This window comes from Microcaecilia unicolor, chromosome 11 (genome assembly GCF_901765095.1).
Source record: "Microcaecilia unicolor chromosome 11, aMicUni1.1, whole genome shotgun sequence".
Classification (NCBI taxonomy): Eukaryota; Metazoa; Chordata; class Amphibia; order Gymnophiona; family Siphonopidae; genus Microcaecilia; species Microcaecilia unicolor.
Genome location: NC_044041.1, coordinates 18,808,433 through 18,831,083, shown reverse-complemented (window position 1 = coordinate 18,831,083; position 22,651 = coordinate 18,808,433). Strand labels below are relative to the sequence as shown.

Here is a 22,651-nt window from a genome sequence, read left to right as displayed (position 1 = left end):
GAGTAATTATTTCCATGTAACTTCCTCGAGTGTCCCCAGGTCTTTGTACTTTAGGAACGAGTGAAAAAAAAATCGATTTACTTCTACTCGTTCTTACTGCAGGTTAAAAACGCACTACCACGGGGCACGCTCAGGCATCCCATGGTAGATTTTGCATATGCACACAATATCCATGCGTTTGGGGGGGTGGAGCGTGGCCGTGGATTTGTTAATCAGCTAGCGTGTGGGCACCGCCGGGCATTAACTGATTAGTGCAGGATTAGCGCATGACTCTTTACCGACTACGTAATAAATAAGCTCTCACGCAGTAACGGCCTTGCACTATTATTATTATTATTGGCATTTGTATAGCGCTACCAGACGCACGCAGCGCTGAACACCTGACAGAAAGAGACAGTCCCTGCTCAATAGAGCTTACAATCTAAATAATACAGACAGACAAGACAGTTACAGGTGAGGGAAGTAATGGGTGCGAAGGAAGGGAGGGGACAAGGGGAGGGCAACTGAGTATTGCACTATTGGGAAAAAATTAGCATGTGGCCATTATTGCAGAAATAGGAAATGTGTCCATTTACCTGCAGCATTAAAAGTGGCCTCAGCGCCTGGGAAAGACAAGTGTCATCTAGTTAAAAGCTGTAAAATATTCTGTGGCCAGAGCCTTCTGCAATTTCCATAAGAGATAAAGAATCTCTGTTCACAGGATGCTACAAATCTTACTGTGCATTTCAGAATTCCATCAACTATATTGAAAGCATCATGTGAAAAAGCTGAGAAAAGTCAATTTAAATTGGATGGATAAAAAAAAAAACCTAGCCGCATCTTCAGCAGCCCTCTTGCTTACTCTACATTGCGTGAATTGTCGGGGGCCTATTGACTTTTGCATTAGGCAGAGGCTTCATATCTGGAAATCTATGGAGTTTAAGGAGAATAAGCATCTCTTTCCGGGGAAACATGTAGTACAGCACGGAATATCACTGTAGCAGCTTCCATTACATTTGACTTGTAGGAAGAAAAAAAAAAAAGTCCCGGACACTGCACAACACAACAGTAACACCTCTTTCTGCCAAACTCAGGGCGATTGTGTACCTGGTTCTGGAGGGAGCTACAGTCCGTGGCTCTTGGGCAAGGACTGCCATGTGATGTCTACATGGTAGAGGATTTTAAGAGCACAGTAAACCCCAAGGTAACTCCCCAGAACTGTCCCCAATAGTGCGTAAATTCTCATACACACAGAGATGACAAGAATTTTGGCCACTCTTGGATTCCAAAGCAGAGTGGGATTTGTAGGGCCTGATCCTGCCCATTGAAATCAGTGCTGCAAGTCCCATAATTGTATTTATTTATTTATTAGGATTTATTTACTGCCTTTTTGAAGGAATTCACTCAAGGTGATGTACAGTAAGAACAGATCAAACATGAGAAATGGGCAATTACAGCAGTAAAAACATTCAAATAACAATACAAGGTACGGCCAGATATACTACTTACAATAAGTACATAAGTAATGCCACACTGGGAAAAGACCGAGGGTCCATCGAGCCCAGCAGCCTGTCCCCGACAGCGGCCAATCCAGGCCAAGGGCACCTGGCAAGCTTCCCAAACGTACAAACATTCTATACAATCAAGCCATTGTGACATCACTAATGAGGTTGGCTCTTATTGGTGGAATGAGCCACTATGACATCACAATAGGTTAAATCACTGCTCTATGTAATAAAAGTGAGCCAAGTAGAGGACATAAGTACATAAGTAATGCCACACTGGGAAAAGACCAAGGGTCCATCGAGCCCAGCATCCTGTCCACGACAGCGGCCAATCCAGGCCAAGGGCACCTGGCAAGCTTCCTAAACGTACAAACATTCTATACATGTTATTCCCGGAGTTGTGGATTTTTCCCAAGTCCATTTAGTAGCGGTTTATGGACTTGTCCTTTAGGAAACCGTCTAACCCCTTTTTAAACTCTGCCAAGCTAACCGCCTTCACCACGTACTCCGGCAACATAAGTACATAAGTAATGCCACACTGCAGGGGCGTAGCCAGACACCCAATTTTGGGTGGGCCTGGGCCCAAGATGGGTGGGCAGAAGAGCCCTGCCCCATTCCACAGGTGATTTGGGCTCTCCTGCAAGCCATATGGTCTCTCAAACATCCACCTTCTCTCACAACTTTTAAATAGCAGATATTCACCAGCGGCGAGCAGCAATTAATGCACACTGCTCATGTTGTTCCCACAGCCTTCCCAGTGATGCAACTTCTTGTTCCCGCATAGGTGGGAGTATGTCAGAGGGAAGGCTGTGGGGGCGTTGGGAGCAGTATGTATCAGTCACTGCTTGCTGCAGGCGAAGATCTGCTATTTACAAAGTTTGCAGGAGGAACAGTTGTTGGGAGTTTTCAGCTGGTGGGACTTGGGAATCTCTGCCAGCCACATCATAAGTGTGCTGCTACTGGGTGGGCCTGGGCCCACCTAGGCCCACCCTTGGCTACGCCACTGCCACACTGGGAAAAGACCAAATTGATAGTGGAGGGTAAAGTAAAGATGGAACATATAGATAGGTAAGAGAGTGAGAAGATTTAGAAAGTAAGGTGACTGATTTAAAGAAAGTTGCACAAGAGGTCAGAGTGCATCAGGCTGGGGTGGTCGGAAATCCAGGACTGACCCAGAATCTCCAGCCTGGAACTGGCCAACCTGGCAATGCATCTCTGCAAACAAATTTCGACCTGCTCCAAGGCAGGTGTACCTATGTGTATTTGCATATTTTACAAAGTATGCACATATATCGCAATTCTGCCTCCAGGAAAATCATCTTTTTGGCACTCATACTAATCTGCAGCTGCACGTTCACGTAATTTTACAGAAAAGCTTTCTCACATGCAAAACAGACTTTACATGAGGAAAAACATTTATAAAATTAACTTCCATCAAGTATGTTAATGAGCATTAACTGCTTAATATTGGGTGCTGGTGGTATATTTAATTAGGTTACTTTACATGTTAAGATGCATGTCCCTTCTGGCTATCCAAAAATAAATGTACACGGAAAATATTATGAATGTGATTCACATTTCATGGAGAAAAGCTACAAAATCACTTTTAATTAGGGCTTCTGTTCTTAGGTGTTTATAAACTGTAAATTTAGGTGTGTTGTTTCCTGATCATTTGGGGGTTCTCTGGGGGTAGAAAAACATCAGTGCTTTTTGTGCCACAGACAATAGATTTTGTTTGGTATCTTAAAGCCCTTTTTTTAAACTGCACTAAAAAGTGGCCTGCGGAAGACCCAGCGTGGGGGGTTTCCCGTGCGCCGAGGCCACTTTTGGCAGTAAAACAGCTCCTTTTTCCATATTAATGGCCACCTGCTAATTTGGAGGCCGAATTTGCAGTTACATGCATAAGTGTTAAGCACTACTCGATAAACATAAGGCCCGATATTTCAGTGACCAGCATTGAATATCCGGGGGGAGGGTTGCCCACTAAAAAGTTAACCGGCTATGGCGATACTTAGCACTAACTGGTTAACTTTTTTGCGTTCGAAGATAGGCCTGCTATTTAAGTGGCCTATTTTGACCGTTCAACATAGCTGGTTAGGATATTCAGAGCTATTTAACCAGCCAGAATGGAAGCTGACAGGTTAAACAGCATTTAACTGATGATCCCTGGTTAGCGCCTAGCAGATAGTTGGTTATATCAGTTGATATAACCGGCTATCCGCTTATTTTTAAAGCTGGTTTAGCGGCCATATTTGGCCACACAAAAACGTGGGATATCTTTGGCTGGTTTAAAGATAACCTGGCTAAGTCTGAATATCCCAGCATTTACTATCTGGGATTAGCGCGACAGCGAGAGTTAGTCGGTCTGAATATCTGCGCCTAACCTATATGTCGTGTAATATAGCTGGTTAGCCACTAATCGGGATATTCAGCGGAAAATAACCGGTTATCTCCTGCTGAATATCTGCGGTTAGGTGCTTAAACCCTATTTAACCAGCCAGGCCTGGTAAATACTTTTGAATATCAGGGAGAAATGCACTTAAATGACTTAGCATGCAACTGTCTGGAGGTGTAACCTGGGCCTGTCACCAAGCGATGCATGCAATCTATACAGTACTACCAGTTGTGCACACTGCATGGCACACTTAGACACGTCCACTTATGCCAACCATTGACCTGCCGTATATAGGTGTGCCTAACTCTTGGTGCACCACCATGTCTTTTGTTTATAATTAGGTCTGCCTCACCCATTTGGGCAGCGGAAGCCATGGGCTCTCTGTACTATCCTAGAGAGAACTGCAAATCCCCTCTAGATGCTTAATTACCCCAACCTTAAATCTGCTCATGACAGGCTTACACCGTCAAGGCAGTATAGACCCTTGTAATTAGAAAGGAACCCAGTACGTAGTAGATATAATAAGATAGTTTATTACAATCTTACCAATGGTAGTACAGGCAAGTTAAGCATTCACATAATGGAGCAGCATATCATGGCATGTCCTCTCTCTCTCTAGCCTTCTGGAATCTTCCTTCTCTGTTCTTCTTCTCCTCTTGTTTGATCTAATACCCCTCAAACTGCTGCTTATAAACAATTTTGGCCCCATTCGTTTCAATGGACCCCAGCTGTCTCAACAGGGCTCCTAGCCCTTATCAGTTGATCAGAATGACTTCATATGTTCCCAAACCTTCCTCTAGCCCCCCCCTTTGGATGTTCTCACCCGGGGTGCAGCTGACCCAGCACTATCTCTACATAACCATAGCAACTCTTGCCCATGACGTCTTGCAGGTGCCAGTCTCAGGATTGTTTATAGAGTAGATTGCCCCCACCCTTGCCAGCTCAGCACTTGCTACAGTGAAATGTAACTGTGTCAAAGGTGATCACTGATTCTTACAAGCTAGCTCTCTTTTATATCAGAGATGGTTTTGATTTTAAGAGGCCTAGCTCTTATTATGAGCCATTGGCCTATATTTTACTGAGAGCAAGGGCTAGCATAACTCTTCACTTTGCACTAATATGGTTTAATGCAGCCATTCCCAACCCAGTGCTTGGGGCACACCTAGTCCTGTCAGGGTTTCAGGATATCCACAATGAATATTCATGACTTAGATTTGCATGCAAACCTATCTCATGCATATTTATTGTGCATATCCTGAAATCCCGATGGGATTAGATTTGGAATGTCAAGTTTTCAGGAACTCCACAATGAATATTCATGAGACAGATATGCATGCAGTGGAGACGGTGCATGCAAATCTCGCTCATGAATATTCATTGTGGGGATCCTGAAAACCTGACTGGCTGGGATGCCTCCAGGACCAGGTTTGGGAACCACCGCATTACAGAATTGGTGCTACGCATGTCCCTTTTTGCCAATTTATAGACTTGCTGTCTTGTGCTTTACTTCTCAAGCTACTGCTATTTCTTACCTGATGCTGGGATTCTTCCAGGTTCCCACTAGCCCAAAGGGAAAGCCCCAGACGATGCCTAATTTTAGCTTCATCTTCTCTGCGGCATAACTGTTCCGCCAATCGCAAACCTTGGACACAGAGAGAAATAAAAAGGTTCATGGTAGCCTGAAGGAAACAACATTCTAAATGTATGGTGATATACTTTAGAGATTATTTACTGATTGATTGGGATTTATTAACCGCCTTCATAAAGAGATTCGTCCAAGGTGCTGTGCAGCAGCTACGGTTTAACATAAAACGTATAGTTTTGTTAACAGCATAACAATAGTAAAATAACCAAGAATAAACATAAATACAATAAATGAGGTAAACTTGAAAACAGTAAATTGAAACCTAAAAATAGATCAGATGAAAAATCCACCCTAATGACCAATTCCTTCCCTTCAGAATTTTCCCTATGGTTTCAAAAGTTCTATGTGAGCTCGAGCATCCTTGATCCTGCATTAACTCCTTTTTTTTTTTTAATTTGCATGAAGTCTTTATTATCAATTAAAACAAACCATACAAAATACACTATGAAATATTAAGTATATAAACAGAATCCAAGGCACAAGAAAATACACCACTTGGCAATGTTCTAATTTACAAAAAACATCAAAACAGAACTTCAATTGTTTATGTATTTCTCCCCCCTCCCCTCCCAAATCCACAGATCTCCAACCCCCCCCCCCCCTTCCTACCTGCATTAACTCCTTTTAAAAACAGCAGTTTAATCTCTGTTACTATTTGGGGTTGTAAAAGTGTCACAGACTTGTCTCTTCTTAGAAGGGCTGATGCAAGAATATTGAGCCCCTTTCAGGTCCCTACAGCGCTACAATTATGATCAACAATTCTATAAAAACTCATAATCGCACATCAAACTTTTAAATATGAAGCATTTCTGCAGGTAAAAGTAGGTGGAGATAGTTATTTGAGTCTTAGTTTGTGCTTTCACTGCAGCTGCTTTTTCCTACCCCCTTAATGCTGCCCTGGGTGACCCCCCCCCCCCCCCCCCCCCCCCCCAGTCCTGTCTTATGGTTGGACTGGCCCTGCTTATTAGAAAAAACCACAAGAAGAAGAAAGCATAAGGGACCTGAAGAGTATGGGTGATGAAACAAGCTTTATTGAAGGACCAGAGTTTCAGTAATCTGCCTGATTTAGGGGTCTACAATACAAATACGTTAACATAGACATCTTAAAATCAAAATATACGAATATAAAAATGTGAAAAGTGTTCATAAGTACATAAGTATTGCCGTACTGGGAAAGACCAAAGGTCCATCGAGCCCAGCATCCTGTTTCCAACAGTGGCCAATCCAGGTCACAAATACCCGGCAAGATCCCAAAAATGTACAAAACATTTTATACTGCTTATCCCAGAAATAGTGGATTTTCCCCATTTAATAACGGTCTATGGACTTTTCCTTTAGGAAGCAGTCCAAACCATTTTTTAAACTCCGCTAAGCTAACCGCCTTTACCACATTCTCTGGCAACGAATTCCAGAATTTAATTACATGCTGAGTGAAGAAATATTTTCTCCGATTCGTTTTAAATTTACTACATTGTAGCTTCATCGCATGCCCCCTAGTCCTAGTATTTTTGGAAAGCGTGAACAGACGCTTCACGTCTATCCATTCAACTCCACTCATTATTTTATAGACCTCTATTATATCTCCCCTCAGCCGTCTTTTCTCCAAGCTGAAGAGCCCTAGCCACTTTAGCCTATCCTCATAGGGAAGGCTAAAGCAGCTAGGGCTCTTCAAAAGGTACAAAATACAGATCATACAAAATACACACTATTTAAACATCAAAAAGGGTGAAATGATATTTATAAATGAATTGACGCCTGCCTTCTTAATTTGTCATTGCTGAAACATGGCCTGTGTCACGTCCCTTCAATAAAGCTTGTTTTATCGCCCATATTCTTGAGGCCCCTTCTACTTTCTTCTCGTTGTGCTGGATTGCTGCACCTTCAATTCCCTCTCCCTTGGTTGGTTTATTAGAAAATAAGAACATAAGATGAGCCATACTGGATCAGACTAAAGGTCCATTGAGCCTAATTCAGGTCATCCCCAGTCCCAATAAGTAAATTCATTCCTTGTTGTTCATACCTAGAAATAAGCATGAGTTTCTCAAGCCTATATAGCTAATAATGTTTTATGGCCTTTTCCTCCAGAAACTTGTCTACAAGCTTTTTTACGCTAGCTATAGTAACTGGATCTCATCTTCTGGCAACAAATTCCGCAGCTTAATTGTACACTGAGGGTAGATTCAGTAAATGGCGCTCACATTTAGATGCCAGGGAAAATCTGCGCTAAGCGTGGATTCCTGCACTCAATTTTGGGTGCGAAGATGAAATCTGGTGTAAATCCAGGCGCACAAGTTGGGCATGGAACCCCGGCCTAAATATCTGGCACAACCCGCCCGCGCCCCTCCCATGGCCAAGTCTACTACTACTACTTCTTATCATTTCTATAAGTACATAAGTAGATAAGTAGTGCCATACTGGGAAAGACCAAAGGTCCATCTAGCCCAGCATCCTGTCACCGACAGTGGCCAATCCAGGTCAAGGGCACCTGGCACGCTCCCCAAACGTAAAAACATTCCAGACAAGTTATACCTAAAAATGCGGAATTTTTCCAAGTCCATTTAATAGCGGTCTATGGACTTGTCCTTTAGGAATCTATCTAACCCCTTTTTAAACTCCGTCAAGCTAACCGCCCGTACCACGTTCTCCGGCAACGAATTCCAGAGTCTAATTACACGTTGGGTGAAGAAAAATTTTCTCCGATTCGTTTTAAATTTACCACACTGTAGCTTCAACTCATGCCCTCTAGTCCTAGTATTTTTGGATAGCGTGAACAGTCGCTTCACATCCACCCGATCCATTCCACTCATTATTTTATACACTTCTATCATATCTCCCCTCAGCCGTCTCTTCTCCAAGCTGAAAAGCCCTAGCCTTCTCAGCCTCTCTTCATAGGAAAGTCGTCCCATCCCCACTATCATTTTCGTCGCCCTTCGCTGTACCTTTTCCAATTCTACTATATCTTTTTTGAGATACGGAGACCAGTACTGAACACAATACTCCAGGTGCGGTCGCACCATGGAGCGATACAACGGCTTACGCAGCGCTGTACACTTGAACATGAAGAGACAGTCCCTGCTCGACAGAGCTTACAATCTAATTAACTCTTTTGGGTTACACACGAGACATTTTGGCCGCACAACATAATACAATAGCGCATATGCAGAAGCGTGTGCAAACCCAAATTCGTGCCGATTAAGTAACATAGTAGATGATGGCAGAAAAAGACCTGCACGGTCCATCCAGTCTGCCCAACAAGATAAACTCATATGTGCTACTTTTTGTGTATACCTTACCTTGATTTGTCCTTGCCATTTTCAGGGCACAGACCGTAGAAGTCTGCCCAGCACTATCCCTGCCTCCCAACCACCAGCTCTGGCAGTGACAATCAACACCAATTAATGTCAATAATTGGTAGTTAGTACCCAACTGACTAATGACTTTGTGCACATATTTGGCCTTCGTACCCACATTATGAGCCCTCCAAGGGCAGGGACATACTCACCTTGAACTACTAGTGAAAAGGTGTGAGCAAATCCAAATCTCTTCTTCTCCAAGATGAAGGATCCTAACTTTATTTACCCTTTCTTCATGAAATACTGTTCAGTTCCCTTTATCACATTCATTGCCCTTCCCTATACTTTTTCTTATTTCACTATCTTTATTGGAACGGGGCAATCACAACTGCACATAGTATTCAAGGTGCTGTCACAACACAGATGGATTTATTTTTTTTTTATTAATCATTTTACTTAAGTACATTCACATTTATCACGTAAATGTAAGGAAAAACAGAAATTAATATAAGGAAAAAGAAAAAACATTTTCTCTCAACAATATATATAATTGTCCACAATTGGGGGATCCAAGATCAGGAAAACAATCTCAAAGAAAATAAGAAAAACACCAAGTGATTAATCTTACAAATTCATATTTTCTGAAGGAGGAAGGTTAATCGGTAATTGCAGCCGGTACAGTGGTAACTTAAAGAAAGTTGCTGCAGAGGGTTCTTCATCTGTTCTTTTAACTCCACAAACTCTTATAATTTCCTGGGTTCAACAAATAAGTAATCAGGAAATAAAACACTTACAAGGGAATCGCTCTAGGGAGGTCCCACCTAGGGCAATGATTCCTGGCTTGAAAGCCAAGACTTCACACCTCCCAGTCTGCGATTCCCTTGATATATCAGGAAATATATTCATCTTTGAACCCAAACTTCCCCCCCTCCCTGGGGGCCCAAGGCTCACAAAATTGTCCCTTGACCCCTTTTCCAGTTCCCAGGCTCACTGACTGTCTAAAAGGGTATATGCAGATTACACAGACTGAGTTTTGGACTGTACTGATTTGGGATTTTCTGGACAGATTGCACAAGAAGTAAGTACACCATTTTGTTAAGTTACTCATTAGCATTAAAAAAAACCCCAATTTAAACTAGTTTTCTTTTGGTACAATCCCTAACTGGCACTCTGGGTGTTTTGTTCTAATGGGATTGAACAAGAGGATTTCCCCACAACCCTAGGGGCCTTGAAAATGACCTTTATTCCATGACCAGAAATAACCCTGGGGCCATAAGTTGCTTCATGGCCAAGAACCCCCCCCCCCCCCAAGAACCCCTCTGTCTGACCGGAGAATGGAAAAGGGTCTATAGTGTTAGATGCAAATCCTGATAATTGATGTGCTAAATTTATTTGCAGCTAACTCCAAAGCAACCAAGGAGTGTAACAATGGGTGGGTACAAATTTCATAAATAAGTTAATTAAATATACTAAGCAAGCCATTTTGTCTTTCACTAAATTCTCAAAAAAAAAAAAAAATGCTTAACCTTTAAAATCTGTTAACGCTGCTGGTGAACTAATCAGAACTGAGAAGTATTAAATTTGTTCCATCAAATTAAACATAGTTACATACTACATTCAATCTGTCCAAAAAATCCATACTAGTTAAAAAGCCTGTTCCTGCCATTCCCAGTTTTGTCAAGAATGCAGGAGTAGCCTAATGATTAGAGCATCAGACTAAAAACCAGGGAAGTCCAGTTCAAAGCCCAGGGCCGCTCCTTCTTTCCTTAAGCAAGTCACTTACTACTACTATTAAATCATTTCTACAGCGCTACCAGTCATACGCAGTGCTTCACAATTGAGCATGAAGAAAAGACAGTCCCTGCTCAAAAGAGCTTACAATCTAAATCAGGACAGACAGGACAAATAAAGGATAAGGGTAGGACAGACAGAAGGACACGTGGAGGGGCATAATCGAACGCGAACGCCTATCTCCATGGGCTTTTATCTCCAAGTATGGGTCCGTGAAGGGGCGGGCCGAACCGTATTTTGAAAAAAATGGACGTTTTTGAGCTGGGCGTTTGTTTTTTTTTAGCGATAATGGAAACTAAAAACGCCCAGCTCAAAAACGTCCTAATCCGAGCCATTTGGTCATGGAGGGGCCAGGATTCGTAGAACACTGGCCCCCCTGATGTGCCAGGACACCAACTGGGCACCCTAGGTCAGTGCGGTGGACTTTAGAAACAGCTCCCACATGCATAGCTCCCTTACCACGGGTGCTGAGCCCCCAACCCCCTCCCCCAAAACCCACTACCCACAAATGTACAACACTACCATAGCTCTTAGGCTTGAAGGAGGCACCTACATGTGGGTACAGTGGGTTTTGGAGACCTCCCATTTACCAGCACAAGTGGTACAGGTAGGGGGGGGATGGGCCTGGGTCCACCTGGCTGAACTGCACTGCGGTACCCACTAAAAGTGCTCCAGGGACCTGCATACACGCAGGCCTCTAGGACTTGTTACTGCTGTATAACATTGGCACACCAGTTTACACCTGAAGACTAATCTCTCTGAAAACGTCCTTTATTGGAATAAGCACGTTTACTCACAGTTAACTGCAGAGGTTGTGCCCCACTGGCAACGAGTCTCCCTGGTACTGAGATTAGCAGTAGGTCAGAGCTGGCAGAATGCTGTACAATGCCCTCTTTCAGCCACATTCAAGGTAAGAACTAAGTTCTCTAACGTGGCTAACACATGAAAGGGATCTAAAACTGGCTTACAAAAATGGCCACTACCTCATGGACTACCGGAAACAAAACTGGACACACTCTGACCCAGTAGGCAGGGGGAAAAGCACCATGGGAGAAGAGCCTACCAACTACCAACATCGTTAGACTGTAACACAAGCTAATGAAATCACAGAGCTCAATACCCTACACCCACCATAATGCAATGCTGATGTGACCCTGTAGTGCACCTGAGAGCCACATCTGACCCAGGGAAAGGCTGTGACAGGATCGAACACATTCTGCTGTCATGGAGGTGGGTACGGCATTTGAGGCTGGCATACAGGCTGGGAAAAAAGTTTTTAAAGTGGGTTTTTTTTGGTGGGAGGGGGTTAGTGACCACTGGGGGAGTCCGGGGAGGTCATCCCCGATTCCCTCCAGTGGTCATCTGGGCAGTTGGAGCACTTTTTTGGGACTTGTTCATGAAAAAAAGGGTAAAAAAAAGTGACCCAAAATCGCGGTAAAAACGCCTTTTTTTTTTTCGATTATCAGCTAAAGACGCCCATCTCTCCTCGGCTGATAACCACGCCCCAGTCCCGCCTCCACCACGCCCCCGTCAACTTTGAATCAGTAGAAAGAGAGAACAAAGAGTTAGTGGGAAAATCTAAGACCTCGGTACAACAAACGGAAAAAACGCAGGAGGTACAGATTAATATGATAAGAGATTTTACTAATATGAGGAAAAAAAATCGAAAACCTGGAAAACTCTCAAAGAGCAAACAATTTAAGACTTTTGAATTTTCCGAGAGCTGTAACTATTGCTCCAAGAGAGATGTTAGCCAGATATAAAAAGGAAATCTTAGGGTTCACAGATGAAAATTTTCCACCTATGAGTCAAGTTTATTATTTACCACAACGGATATCTGGGACCTCTATACAACAACAAGAGCAACCACTTGACGTATCAGCGATTCTAGAGACACCAACAGAGGACTTAGTAGCCTCGGCTACATTGTTAGTAACTCTAGCTATCACTATTGATAACATTATTGTTATGAAGAAATTCTTTAAAAATAGAGAAAAAGAATTTATGGGTTTTAAAGTACGCATATTTCCTGACGTCTCTAAGGAGACTCAAAAAAGACGCAGGCAGTTTTTGTTACTGAAGCCAGGAGTCCTCCAGCTAGGTGCAACATTTTTCTTACGTTACCCTTGTAAGTGCGTTGTCTGCTATCAATCGGTCAAATATGTTTTTTTTTTTTTGAATCTGTACAACTTAGTGAATTTATAACAGCTAAAAGATCTTTGAAGTGAAAAGAACTTGCTTGAATAGAAAAAGAAAACCCCTTTTAAAATTGTTATTCTAATTCTCCGGTTATTGTTAAACCTTGGATCTAATATTGAGGACTAGTGTGTACTTTACAATGCAATATTCAAAGAAATTTTTCTTCACAAGTGTAATACTTGGTGTATAATTTGAAATTAATAAATAAAATTATTTTTTTTAAAAAGGCCCTTTTTCCAGGACACGGAAAAAACTGGCCCAGCGTGCGCCCAAAAGATGCACCTGTACTGCCGCAGGCCACTTTTTGTTGCGGCTTAGTAAAAGGGCCCCTTAGACTATAAGCCCTCCAGTGACAGGCCAGCCGATATTCAGTCTTATTTAACCAGACGGGAAAAGCTCTTGGCTGGTTAAAAAGCACTTCACTGGCTAAGCAAATTCAGAGCGAGATAGCCGCTTTTCTCTGCTGAAAATTATCGCTTAGCGTATTCCCCCAGATTCTGTATAGCGCACCTAGCGTTCTGCTCCGAAATCCAAGTGTATTCTATAACAACACGTGTAACTTTATTGGCTTAACAGTGCTTAAAAATCAATAATGAGCACTAATTGGCAATAATTAGAATTTACGGGCACAACACTCTAAGTGTATTCTGTAATGCGCTGCGCCTAAATTTTAATGCGTGCAGGCAAAAAGGGGCAAGGTTATGGGAGGGGAAATTGTCATTTTGTGGGCATTCCAAAATTTACGTGCGCAGTTACAGGATATGGCCCTCTGTGTCTAAATCTACGTGCCAGGATTTATGCCACATTTTCGTTGGTGTAAATGGATGCACATAGTTTTAGGCATTAGGATATCACAGTAGAGGATGACGGCAGAAAAAGACCTACACAGTCCATCCAGTCTGCCCAACAAGATAAACTCATGTGTGCTACTTTATATGTATAACTGACCTTGATTTGTGTCTGCCATTTTCAGGGCACAGACTGTAGAAGTCTGCCCAGCACTAGCCCCACCAGCCCCGCCTCCCACCACCGGCTCTGCCACCCAATCTCGGCTAAGCTTCTACTACTACTACAAATCATTTCTATAGCACTACCAGTCGTACGCAGCAGGATCCATTCCTTCTGAACAGGATTCCTTTATGTTTATCGACTAAGTGTATTCTCTATATTGTGCCTAAACCTAGGCAATGCTTATAGAACATGCTTACGTGGAAATGTTTTCCGCACAGATTTTTTAAAGCGCCATGTATAGAATCTGGCCCATAGCGGCTAACCGGCTATCACGCTTATTTTCGAAAGAGAAGGGCGCCCATCTTTTGACACAAATTGTGAGATGGGCGCCCTTCTCGCAAGGCCGCCCAAATCGGCATAATCGAAAGCCGATTTTTTGACACCCTCAACGGCTTATCGTCGCGGGGACGACCAAAGTTCACGGGGGTGTGTCAGCAGGGTAGCAAAGGCGGGACTGGGGCGTGATTAGGAGTTGGTAGTCCTCGGCCGATAATGGAAAAAATAAGGACGGCCCTGACGAGCACTTGGCCGACTTTACTTGGTCCATTTCTTTTCATGACCAAGCCGTGAAAAGATGCCCGAACTGAGCAGATGACCACCGGAGGGAATCGGGGATGACCTCCCCTTACTCCCCCAGTGGTCACTAGCCCCTCCCACCATAAAAAAACAGGTTAAAAATACTTTTTTCCCAGCCTCAAATGCCATACTCAGGTCCATCACAGCAGTATACAAGTCCCTGGAGCAGTTGTAGTGGGTGCAGTGTACTTCAGGCAGATGGACCTGGGGAGGGAGTTTGGGGGACTCAGCATCCAAGGTAAGGGAGCTACGCACCTGGGAGCAATTTCTGAAGTCCACTGCAGTGCCCCCTAGGGTGCCCGGTTGGTTTCCTGGCATGTGAGGGGGACCAGTGCACTACAACTGCTGGCTCCTCCCATGACCAAATGGCTTGGATTTGGCTGTTTTTGAGATGGGCGTCTTTGGATTCCATTATCAGCGAAAACCAAGGTCGGCCATCTCTAAGGGCGGCCATCTCTAAGGTTGACCCAAATGTTGAGATTTGGGCGTCCCCGACCGTATTATCAAAACGAAAGATGGACACCCATCTTGTTTCGATAATACGGTCGGGGACGCCCCTTTACGGGGCCGTACTTAGAGATGGGCGCCCTTACAGACGGGCGCCCCCGTTCGATTATGCCCCTCCACAACACACAATATAACTGGCTAGCTGTGAGTATTCAGCACATTGCCAGCAAAGTTTGGCAGCCAAATCAGACTGCCTAAATATCAGGTCTATCTTTGGCTGCTATAAACTTAAGCAGCCAGGGCTGAATATTGACTTGGCTGATAAAATTTAAGCTGGTCGAAAAAAGAAAAAAAATAGATATTCAATGGTGAACTCAGATGCACCCACTTACTCCAGCCATTGACCTGTCGTAGAAAGGCACAGCAATGTAGCTTTGCCATAATATTCTACAACGGATTAGGCACCTTTAAGGCAGCGGTTCCCAAACTGTGCGCCACAGCAAACTCTCAGAAATGCCGTGGCGCATCGCTCCCTACTTTCCCCTCCCGCAGGTCCGGTATCTGCCGCTTCCTGCTTCTTCCCCCGCCGCTGCTGCAGTGCTTGCAGCTTACATTTCCGGGCCGTCCACGATTCACACAGACACCGCGGGGACTTCCCTCCGCCGCGTCCGGCCCTTGCAACAGGAAGTTGCATCAGAGAGGGCCGGATGCGGCAGACTGGGAAGGCCCTGGAGTACCTGTGTGAATTGTGGATGGCCCGAAAATGTAAGCTGCAAGCACTGCAGCAGCGGTGGGGGAAGGAGAAGGAAGTGGCAGCGATCCTGGACCTGCAGGAAAAAAGGTAGTGAGAGATGCTGGATTTAGGGAAGGCAGAGGAGTGCTGGTGTGAGAGGAGGGGGCTGCAGGGAGGCAGAGGTGTGCTGGTGTGAGAGGAGGGGGCTGCAGGGAAAGGGAGAGCCATGTGGGGGGGGGTGCAAAGACCCATGTGGCTTGGGGGGGGTGCGGAGACCCATGTGTCTGGGGGGTTGCTACGGAGACCCATATGGCCGGGGGGGGGGGGGGGGGGTGCTGCGGAGACCCATGTGGCCAGAGGGGGAGGTGCTGCGAACCGAAAAAGTTTGGGAACCCCTGCCTTAAGGTGTTATAGAATTGGTGCTAAGCATGCCCTAAAATGAGACTCCACTTTACAGACTTGTCGCATTATGCTAATGCAGAAAAAGGGGAAAAACAGAGAAGCAGAAGCAGAGCCTCTACGTAAGTAACCAAAGTCAAGGAGTAGAAGATGAATAAAATGATGATCAGCCGAGGTGTAATGCTCCTTATCATATTTTTATTATGGATGTCTCATCTACAGTATGGATGTCTTATTTTTATAGCAATTTTGGATTACTTTGCCATGTCATGTCCAATCGCACATTATTCATACATTTATTTATTTATGGCCTCAGTATTTCTAAATATCATTCTATATGTTTGTTATTTATGTATTTTTCATTAGTCGAGTATTTTTTTTACATATACTGATCAATAAGTTTTATTAATGTCTACAAACTTATGTCTCCTTGAACTTTTTATATGTCCACTGCTTGAATTTTTTATCAGACTTTTTTTCATGTTTTATACAGCTATATTTGTGACCCCTGAGGCAGGTGGCTGCGTGTACTGAAACACGGCCCGTGTCGGGTCCCATTGCACTGGTGCTTCTAATAAAGATTTGAAGACCTCATCCCCATGGCTGATCGTCATTTTGTTCATCCTCTACTCCTTTCTTGACAGTGCAAAGGCCTAATTCTTCTCATCCACAGATACAATGAGTTGTTTTCATGATCCAAAAAACAAAAAAGAAGATATCGTAGACGAAAATATATAATAATGAAAAGACATGAGTACATAGACTTACCTTCCTGCAGGTACATTACTGCCTGAGAGTAGTTCTGCAAGGCATGATGTGTCCTTCCTAAGCTGCTGTAGGCTACAGTTTTGGCCACCAAGTCATTCATTTGAGCTGCAATGCTAAGGTGTTGCTCCTGGTAAACCACAGCTCTCTCAAAGGTACCCAGCGATTCGTAAGTTAGTCCGAGGTTCCCATATGCTCGGCCTTGGCACGTTGGGTTGTTCGTTTCTTCCGCTATCTGTAGATCAAGTTGATGGTACTGCAGGGCGGTATCATATTCCCCCATTTGCTGGTACACTTTCCCAAGGCCACAAGCTGCATCACTTTCCAATATCCGATCCTTCATGTCCCTAGCAATGTTCAGCTGGCGTTCAAGGCAGGATATGGCTTGTTCATAATTTCCTAGTTGGCTGTGTAAACCTCCCAGCTCTCCGTAGGCCTGGGCTTTGTTGGCTGCTTCTCCTAATTCATGGGCCACCACAAGCCTCTTCTCAAAACAGACAAGAGCTTGCTGCAAACTCCCCATTGCCCTACAAAAATTAAACAGAGTCATTCTCGTTACTGTGCACATTTAAATGCGTCTTCCCAGTTACATACAACCAAATGCCATAACGTATGAGAAAACAGTAAGGCCCTTACTTTAGAGGCTCTGTTCATGTTTGGGATGTCTGAAAACCTGAATTTAGACATCCATATTGCACGGACATTCAAATCTCCATTTTATAAATCTAGGATATGGACGTCTAAAACTGAAGTATGCCCTTACGGCAAGGGGGCATGGTCTGGGTGGAACTAGGGAGGGGCCAAAATATAGACATCAGACTCTGATTCCAGAAGGGTAAGTTGTTATTTAGACCTGGTGCTTAGCACTTCTAGGTTACAGAAAGGCACTCTGATTGAGCAGCTCTTCACTGGATGGATTACGCAAGTCACTTCCTTAATCCCCCAGTGGCTGCTGTCCCCCTTTCTCCCTCAGCTGTGAAACTGGCCAGGGATACCAGACTCTGTGACAGCTTCAGGAACTATGAACGTTCATGCTACTAAAATCGTTTTAAAATTAACTTCATAATAGACCTCCATGGAGAGTTGAAAAGTAACCTAATGGTTACCGTAGGGGGCTGAGAACAAGGGGGCCCCAGTTCAAATCACTCTTGAGCTCCTGTTTAGGGACAGGAAAATGCCTGGCTTGCAGGTGCTATTAAGAAAATCCACAAGCCTGAAGGCCCATTGAAGCAGTGTACAATCAGGTACAGCAGGCATTTTTCTGACCCTGAAGGACTCAGTTTAAATAAAAAGAAATCACAGTGAAAGTGGGATTTGAAGTAGGGTCCTCTGGTTCTTAGATCCATGCTGTAGCCATTAGACTACTCCTCCATTCCACAAGGATGTCTATGTGGCCAGTTTATAACATGTCTCTCTGAACTTTTTTTTGAGACACATACTTGAAATATCATTTTTGAACTATATCACTTGAATTTTGGTGTTTATCATGACCACGGAATGAATATCGACAACATTTGCAGTATATAAAAATATTGAAAATCTGAGACCTAATGAAGATATACAGTGTATTTCTCTTTGAGAAATCTGAATGTTGAGATCCAAAACTCATTGGGCTCACCTCCGAGGGATCTAAAACAATTTTTGTGGCATTGCTCATAATTTCAGTTGGGTATTAGTTGAATTATATATGACATTTTATAACATGGCCATTCCTATGCTGTAACAATGACATCCACACCCCTTGTTTAGCCCTGTTCAAAGATTGCACATTTTAGTTTGTAAAATGGATGTTTGTGCTGCATGTCACCAGCCAGGGCCGCAGAAAGACTGAGCCGGGCCCGGAGCAAGGCCGCCCCCGGGGCCCCGCAGTCCCCGGTCTCACCTGCCCGCCCTCAGCTCCATCGACAGCCCCTCTCCGTCCGCCACAGGGCCCCCTGCATTCAAATCGATTTAGCAGTGCCTGATCTCCGTGTGAAAGCGCAGCGGCAGATCGCCTCCCTTCGGGCCTTCCCTCCCTGTGTCCCACCCTCATCTGATGTAACTTCCTGTTTCCGCGAGGGCGGGACACAGGGAGGGAAGGCCCGAACGGCGGCAATCTGCTGCTGCGCTTTCACACAGAGGTGAGTGTTTTTGCACACATAGGGGTGAATCCTAATGGCGCAAAAAAAACTGGTGCTGAAAAAAGCGCTATTCTGTACACCGTGCTTACAGTTAGGTGCAGTTTATAGACTAGTGCTTATGCCTAGGGGTCGCATGTAAATTTAGGTGCCACCATTTGCACGAACAAAAATGTGGTGCAAATGCCCGCACCTGAATATATGCGCAGAGACGCCTTATTCTATAATTATGTACGTAACTCAAAACCATGCCCTTGATTCGCCCCAAAACAACAATGACCCTCCCACTTCCACACACAGAATTAAATTCACATGCGTAACTTCTAATGAAATTTAATTAGTGCCAATAATTGCTTGTTAAAATGCCAATTAGTGGCAGTAATAGGCTTGTTATATAATTAAATTTTTATAGAATTTGGGGGATGGGGGTAATTCTCAACAGGGCCCCTAAAGTTAGGCACCTAAAACAGGGGCGTAGCCAGACTTGGGTGGGAGGGGGGTCCAGAGCCCGAGGTGAGGGGGCATATTTTAGCCCCCCCAGCACTGCCAACCCCCCCCGCCATTGTCGACTTTGCCCCCCCCTGCCGCTGACCCTCTCGACCCCCCCTCCCGCCGCCAACCGCCATCGCCTACCTTTGCTGGCGGAGGACCCCAACTCCTGCCAGCCGAGGTCCTCTTCTTCTCGCAAAAGGCTTCCTTCTGTTTCTGATGTCCTGCACGTTGTACGTGCAGGACGTCAGATTCACAGAACGAAGCCTTGCAGATCAGCAGGACGTCAGAAACAGAAGGATGCCTTTTGCGAGAAGAAGAGGACCTCTGCTGGCGGGGGTTGGGGTCCCCCGCCAGCAAAGGCAGGCGACGGGTTGGCGGCGGGAGGGGGGTCGGGCGGGTCGTCGGCAGGGGGGTCCAGGGCCAAATCTACGGGGGCCAGGCCCCCCTGGCCCCACGTAGCTACGCCACTGACCTAAAATGTGTGCTGATTAAGTGCCAATATTCAGATTTAACCAGCCAGGTTAACCGCATAAAAGTCAGTCCTATCTTTGTTGGGTCTTTTATTGAGCCGCGGTAATGTTTTTAGCTCGTGGTAGAACTCAGATGGCGGTAAACTCTGAGATGCCCATAGGAATATAATGGGCATCTCAGAGTTTACCGCTAGCTGATTTCTACCACGAGCTAAAAATGCTACCATGGCTTAGTAAAAGACCCTTTTTTATGCGGTAACCCATAGCTGGTTAAGTGCTGAATATCGAACTTCACCAGCTATGCATTAGTCAGCTCTGGAAACCCAGAAATTCAATGCTGGTTTTCAGACATAGCCCAGCATTCAATTTCTAGGTTTGACGCTAGCAGCAGTCAACACAACGCTGATCACCGCCGCCTGAATATCAGGACCTTAATTACTTCATGGCCAACCTATCGATTAAATAGTTAGCAATTAGTAAAGCTAAGCAGTAGACGTAGTATCAATTTCTTAATTAGCCTCCAGTTTCTGATGGAAATGGGTAGAATTGCTGGTTAAGTACAGTAGAAGTCATTGCAGTTGGGAGTACATATATAAGCTAATTAATTTTAGTAATATAGAAATGGTGCTATGAATTTGAAAAGTCAGAGTAGGTGCAAAGTGCACTTCATCTTGAATCTTTTACCACAAAAGGCTTCTTCAATAAATCCAACAGAGGGAAATTATGGAGAGTTATAAATAATGATACTCTGATAGAACTCATATGAGGACAACAACATGCTATATAACATTTCACAGTTATATAAATATTTGACATGCATATTTATATCTTCATTCTCAATATTTGTTACCTGTGTCCATTTCCCAGACCACGATAAGCCTTGGCCTGATCCTGTGTGCGATTTAAACTCTGGGCTACAGATAAATACTGTTCATAATATTTTATGGCTTCTTCATAGTCTCCTAGAGCCTCGTAGCAATCTCCTAAATTCCCATATGCCCGTCCCCTGTCCAGCACAGATTCATTTCCACTCAGTTGCTGTAGCATGGCTAGCTGTTGCTCAAAGTAGCCAATGGCTTCCTCCATGACGTTCATGTTCATCTTAGTAATGCCCATGTTACCATAGACCTGGGCTTCTATACTTGGATCTTTCAGCCGTTGCCCAAGTTCTAACTGCTCTTCGTAACACTTAAATGCCATTGTGTACTTTCCAAGGGACATATATACTGCAGCAAGATGGCCATGGGCTCTGCATTCACCCGATATGTCACTTAATTCCTGGTAGACTTCAAGTTCCTGTGTGTGGTATCCCAAAGCTTTGTCGTATTTTTGTATCATCCTATACGCCGTTCCTAATGCTGCATAGGCAGAGGCTTCTAGTCTTCTATCTTTCACTTGATGGGCTAAGCTCAGTTGCTGTTCATAAAACTTTATTGCACCATTTACATCTTTTTTACATACAAAAATATCACCAAGGTTCCCAAGAGCTCGGAATTTTGCTTGAAAATTGTTTAAAGACTGGGCCAAGGAGAGCAGATATTTCTGGCATTCTTCTGCTTTGCTATAGTTCATTAAGCCTTAAAAGCTAGACCAAGGTTACAGTAAGCCTTGGCTTGGCTCAGCTTATCGTGAAGGTCCTTAGCCAGCGCAAGATCCTGCTCATAGTACTTGACAGCCTCTTGATAGTTTCCAATGGAGTAATGGGCATATCCAAGGTTGTGACATACTTTCCCTTCACCCTCCATATCTTGAAGCTCTGGAGATAACCGTAGGTACTGCTCGTAATAGGGTACAGCCGGCAAATACTCGCCTCGAGAACAATGAAAGTTTCCTAAATTGCTAAGTGCTCGAGCTTCACTCTGTATATCCCGTAGTTCTCGCGCAATGTTAAGGTGGTTTTGGTAGTGTTGCAGTGCTCTGTCATGGGCCCCCAAGGCCTGATATGCCACAGCTAAGTTCCCATGTGTGGATGCTTGAGAAGCCCGATCGTTGACTTCCATTGAAATCTGAAGTTCTTGTCGATGGTATTTAACAGCTTGGTCATATATACCAAGGGCATTGTAAGCATTTCCCATGTTCCCATAGGCTCTGCCTTGTGCAGCATAGTCATTCAGCTCCTGAGCAATTGACAGGTGTGTTTTATGTAGTTTTAGTGCAGTGTCATAGTCTCCTTTCATCTGGTGAATTATTCCTATAAAAGAAACGTAAAAAAAAAGGGTCTCAGTTAAATATTTTATGAAACATCCTTACCAAAGAAAGAGTTGTTCTTTTTCTCTTGAGCTGCCCCATTAAGCTACCTGTTTTATAGGTTTCCACCATGCAATATTTTACATAAGATGCATCCTTTTGGGGTTGTAGCCTTTCTGTTTGAAGGATGCAGTCATTCATATATCATTCAGTGTAAAAAATGTAACGAAGGATGCTATATTGGAGAAACAAGCCAGATGCTTAAGACAAGATTCAATTTACATAGACATCACATGAACAATACTGGTGCCAGTAGGGCTCCAACCCCTGTTGGTCAGCATTTTACAGGACCAGGACACTGTACCAGTGATTTCACAGTGAGAATACTAAAAGGTAACTAAAACCATACAAGAACGTAAGACCTTTGAAGTCAGAATGATTGAATATTTTAACACCCAACAGAAAGGACTTAACAAGGATCTGGGGTTCCTAGCCCATTATAAACCATAAAGCTGTATGTCTCTGTTGATCACCCCACCCCTCACCTATCCACACCCATCCTGTTAGAATATCAATGATATGCTTTGATGTCCCCATGCATACCTCCTACCCACCCCCATCCTCCCACCCTGTCAGACTGTCATAGT

The 22,651-nt window shown here is 44.1% G+C and overlaps 1 protein-coding gene across 1 annotated transcript in view; it reads right to left on the bottom strand.

Moving 5' to 3' along the window:
* TTC28 (tetratricopeptide repeat domain 28) overlaps window positions 1–21,449 on the bottom strand; it is a 238,807-nt gene extending 217,358 nt beyond the window's left edge. The window contains exons 1-3 of the mRNA XM_030218563.1: window positions 20,668–21,449; window positions 16,742–17,265; window positions 5,412–5,521 (exon numbers count right to left, since the gene is read on the bottom strand). Coding sequence (XP_030074423.1) covers window positions 5,412–5,521; window positions 16,742–17,265; window positions 20,668–21,389 — 1,356 coding nt within the window. The 5' untranslated portion in view covers window positions 21,390–21,449. The remainder of the gene's footprint in view (window positions 1–5,411; window positions 5,522–16,741; window positions 17,266–20,667) is intronic.
* Window positions 21,450–22,651: the final 1,202 nt, after the last annotated feature.